The sequence below is a fragment of the Sinocyclocheilus grahami genome, unplaced genomic scaffold (assembly GCF_001515645.1).
Source record: "Sinocyclocheilus grahami isolate Dianchi unplaced genomic scaffold, SAMN03320097.WGS_v1.1 scaffold1545.1, whole genome shotgun sequence".
Lineage (NCBI taxonomy): Eukaryota > Metazoa > Chordata > Actinopteri > Cypriniformes > Cyprinidae > Sinocyclocheilus > Sinocyclocheilus grahami.
Window position 1 is genome coordinate 224,710 of NW_015506724.1, and position 5,081 is coordinate 229,790.

Consider the following 5,081-nt stretch of genomic DNA (forward strand, 5'->3'; position numbering starts at 1 on the left):
GCTCTTTCAACAATTCCACACAACAGTGCACAAATTATTTACAAGACTGTATGTTTGACTTCCAAGAGCCCAGTAATTTACCTCAAATGTTGCTTAAAAAGAATTCACATTATTCGTCCCAAGACTGGGATTGACTATCAAATGGTGGGACTGTTTCTCACATGCCTGCCATCCTTTTTCATTCCGTACAAGGCTTGTACTAGAACTTGTACTGAATTAGATTCTCTACCGCAAAAACACATTTTAATTGAGATAAATTGAAAGTCATGCTTGGCTATTAAGGATAATTTACTAAGTTCAGCAACAAGCAGTACAATTAACAGTGTAACAGGTGGACTTTCACACCCAACAGGTTCTTCTTTGCTGCTTTTAAAGTTGAACCACACTAGACTGCCCACTATACATATCATAAATGTTCATATACAACAGTTTACTTTTAAATGTCACTCTACAAAAGTGCACGTCATTTTGTGAAACGTTTAAGTGAAAGGAGTTTTTTTATTTTTTATTTTATACAACATTACTGAAGAGAATACTCTTTTGGAGAATGGACTGTGACTGTAGAGACCACAAATCTGAGGGTGCATGTGTGTTTCCGGTCTTCAATTAGTAAACTGCATAATTTGTGGTTTCATGTGAAAACTTCACTTGTTTTGCTGTTACCATGGCTATGTAATAAATAGCATCCAAAATATCAAAAATCTGTTCACAATTTAGGATCTTCAATGTCTTGTCATAGGGAAGCAAAAAGTATAAATATTCAATGTTGGAACTTGTTTACACCATCGTTTACATTTTTGTCAAGGTATTACAGAATTTATATTTTTAATATCTGACAGCCTCAGTCATTCAGACCAAACAGCTAGGCATATTTTAAGAGAAACAAAAATCCATGCAACTTTTTTTTTTTCAACATCAAAATTTTAGATAAAAATATAGGCTATATAAATATGTAAGAAAAACTGAATGTTAGATCCTTCAAATGTCTTTGTGTCAAAATTAAACTTACTGAATCTCAAATTATCTTAGCACTTAATTTAGGTAACTAGAAGTACTAAAGTGATAAAAAAAAAAGGTATGAAATCTCTTCCTTGAATGTTTCTACTAGATAGTAATGAGACTAAATAAAAAGTAACGAGACTTTTTGTAAATCTATTTCTTCTCAGATTTTTCATGCAAGAAAAATGTCCCAAATCAGAAACTGGCATTACAAACACAGATTAAGTAGACTGTATCTGAGGCTCAGTTACAATTTATTTGAATTTTGTATTCACAAGGTAAATGCATTCAAACAGAATCAAAAATATGTATCTAACAAATGTTAGTATAGAAGTCAGTTTTTACTCTCGTTTGACACTTGAAAAGTGAAAAAAAGGTTGATAGAAACCCTATAGATTGAAAACCGTTATTAACAGAAATAGCACAATTATTAATCTGCAAAATTAGTTCAGAAATGACAATTGAAAAAAAAAATGCTTACAAAAATATTTGGATTAGATCATGTAATGGACAATATCTTTTTTTTTTTTGCTCAGTGTAGTAGTGTAGGGTAGTGTAGTTTAATAAAAATATTTCTTGGAAATTTTCATTAGGAAAATAGACAAATGTTATAGATCAGAATATATCAAAAGTTATGACAGCACATCTGTCCTGTTAGAAATAACAACCTCTGATCTGAGAGGAAGACAGGTCTTTAATCCAGTGGAAGGAATTCTTTGTGGACTGCCAAAAACTGTAATCTTAAATGAGAAAATAATTACAGCTGTCTTAAAAGATGTAAAAGATACAGGCACAATGCATTATATTTAAATAACTATTAAATACACTAAACTGATTAATACATACCCCCCAAAAATTAAAAAAGTCCATGAACCTCTCCACTCTCAGTGTCAAGATCTATGTCATAGAAACATGGACGAGTAGGAAGGCCAGGAATAGTCGGCATCTGCAAAAATAAATAAATAATAATGAAAGTACGAACATTTATTTTACATGATACCAATCACAATTACTACTCTTTTTTTTTTTTTTTTACATAACTGCTGATTCTTTCTGGAATGAATGAATTGACGAATGAATTGAAAAGTTATTTCAACAATCAGGAAAATCCTTTTGTGTTATTTCTTCAAATTATTTTAAAAGACAAGAAATAGCAGTATACTTACTATGTAAAAACGTGAATGTTCATATTACGCTACTTACTGTGCCAACCAGTGGGTAGAGAAAGCCTGCCCCTACACTGGCACGAATGTCACGAATTGGAAGAACAAATCCAGTAGGCACACCTTTCTTTTCAGCATCATGTGACAGAGACAGATGAGTTTTTGCCATACATATGGGTAGATTTGCAAAACCCTTGAGGGAGACAAAAAAAACTTTATAAACAATGGCAACCTTATGTTTAAAAATCTGTAATGAGACACAAATACACCCCCCAGTCCTACATCCACTATCCAACCCCTGTTTTTCAGCCATGATGCGAGTACAAAATGGGGTATAATGGATCCTTAAAAACTAAAGAAAAATTGTAGTGCTTCAAATAGAAAAAAAAGCAATCCTTTTACTGCAGGTGCAAATACTTGCAAAAATAGTCAAGGGAATACTTGAAAATGAACAAGAAGGTAGCTAGCTGCACAACTAATCTAATACAGACTGAAAAAGTCTAGCAAAACATTTTTTATTTTATAAATTGGATTGTGCAGAAAGTGCAGTGTGCATGTGAGTTAGCAACAAGCGGACACGAGCAAGCAGACATTTCAGCAGATTGCAATTTTCAGAATATTACAAGTATACAGCTACAACAGATGAAATAACAGAGAATTCTATTTTTCTGTTATTTCATCTATTGTAGCTGTATACTTGTAATATTCGGTGTCATATATGTTAATGACCAGACTCTCTTGGAGTTCTGCTTGTGATAACTGAGGTCTACTTGTCATAATTGAATTCAGCTGATTGCCCTTAATTGTTAATCTAACTAGAAAAAGGGTGAATGCTATCTTCAGTGCTCGCTTTACAATAAACAATGTGTGTAAATGTCTGCTTGCTCGTGTCCACTTGTTTTTAATTCACATGCACTCTGCATGATGCAATTAAAAAAAAAAAAAAAAAAAAAAAAAAAAAAAAAAAAAATTTCCTAGACTTTTCCAGTCTGTATTGGATTCAGTATGCGGCTAGCTACCTTCTTGTTTGTTTTCAAGTATAATGGATCCTTTTCACATTTGCAGGGTTTCAGAAGGGGAGAAACATCCAACAGTGGTAAATAGAAACCACAACAAATACAAAAAAAAAAAAAATACAATGTTAATAATTGTGGAAATGAGTCATAGAAGTCTGTAAAAGTGGTCCATGCTGCTTTACTTTACAGGCGACAATCGATGCGCTATTCATACCTGTTTGCTGTACAGGTCCACCTTGTGTTGGGCCTCTGGAAGAAGTTCAATGTCATCTGCACCATAGATCTTCTGCGCAATAATTCTGATCTTGTCTGCAATAGGTAACTGTAAGATAGGTAATAGGTAACTGAAGAATAGGTAACTGAAACAGAAATGAATTAGTAAACTGTATGAATGTGTACATGTGTAAAATATGACTGCAGAGTAAACCCTCTAATATTGTGTGTAACACATACCGCCCTGCAAATTAAAACCGATACATTTATTATAGAAATGATAATGCAACACCACTAACATTCATATTTGTTTTTTTTTACCTCAATGTCATAAAGAAATTTGAAGCTGTTGGGTAAGTCTGCTGCTTTTTGCACTGCTCTAGCCAGATCTGCAGCACCAGCGCCTCCATCAGCCCAGTGAGAACAATGCACAGCATCAAACGCTCCTGCCTCTTTGGCTAGTTTACAGATCAGATCCAGTTCAGCCTTTGTGTCTGTCCTGCATACATGAGATGGCAAGATTCAGTTTGAATGGCAGATGAGCTATACAGCAGTTTGTTTAACATGGTCTGGAAACTCAAATGATACTCAATATCTATCCCAAGCACTTTACTCAAATAAATGATCATGATTATGAAATGATAATTATAGTCCTAAATCGCTTTTTTGCCCTTTTTGTTTTTTGTAAAGGGCATTTGATGATCTTTGCATGTTCACTTTGTAAACACTGTGTCGGTACTTCGGCAGCGATGTAGGACAATTATGAAGTTGGAGGAGAAAATGAGATGGGAGTTTTTAGACCTACCCTAACTGTCTTGGACTGGAAAAAAAAGCTAGACAACATGAGCGTTTGAGGTTAAAAAGTATATAAATTGTAATTTTTTTTTAGAAAATAACCAACCGTTTAGCTAGATAAGACCCTTCTTCCTCGGCTGGGATCATTTAGAGCCCTTTGAAGCTGCATTTAAACTGCATTTTGGAAGTTCAAACTCGGGGGCACCATAGAAGTCCATTATACGGAGAGAAATCCTGAAATGTTTTCCTCAAAAAGCAATTTTTTTTTTTACGACTGAAGACAGACATGAACATCTTGGATGACAAGGGGGTGAGTACATTATCTGTACATTTTTGTCCTGGAAGTGAACTACTCCTTTAATATGTGCTATTTAATATTAATAAACAGCCAATGTTAGTAATATACATGTTAATAAGCAACTAGTTAACTCTTTCCCCGCCAGCATTTTTGAAAAAAGTTGCCAGCGATTTTGATGATTTTCACTCAAATTTGATGGCCTCCAGAATATTTTGCTGTATGAATATTTGAATATGCATATGCAATACACCAAAATAAAGACCAGAGCCTCTACTTTTAAACAAAAAATTTGTTTTATTCAAGCTTAAAGCATTCTTTTTTTATCAACACTTGAATATAGGTAGGTTTCATAAAAATGCCTAATTTTGAGCAAAAAGGTGAGAAAATCAAATTTTTATCAAAAATTACATCTAGGTAATATTCAGTACGATTATTAAAGCATAAATCCAGTAAATCGCTTCTATCAACACCTCCAAAGCTTGCACAGACATATACCACTTCCTGGATCAACATTTTACTCCATAACATTATGCAGTATTCATTTATATGCTGGCATTGCTGATGATCGCATTATTTTTCATATGCATCTGTTTACAT

General features: G+C 33.5%; 1 protein-coding gene across 2 annotated transcripts in view; it reads right to left on the reverse strand.

Moving 5' to 3' along the window:
* Positions 1–1,220: 1,220 nt before the first annotated feature.
* Positions 1,221–5,081, reverse strand: part of mthfd1b (methylenetetrahydrofolate dehydrogenase (NADP+ dependent) 1b) — a 60,246-nt gene continuing 56,385 nt past the window's right edge. For both annotated transcript variants that reach the window (XM_016257343.1, XM_016257344.1), the window contains 5 exons: positions 3,713–3,890; positions 3,393–3,500; positions 2,203–2,355; positions 1,846–1,945; positions 1,221–1,739 (listed from right to left, as the gene is read on the reverse strand). In XM_016257343.1, coding sequence (XP_016112829.1) covers positions 1,856–1,945; positions 2,203–2,355; positions 3,393–3,500; positions 3,713–3,890 — 529 coding nt within the window. In that variant the 3' untranslated portion in view covers positions 1,221–1,739; positions 1,846–1,855. The remainder of the gene's footprint in view (positions 1,740–1,845; positions 1,946–2,202; positions 2,356–3,392; positions 3,501–3,712; positions 3,891–5,081) is intronic.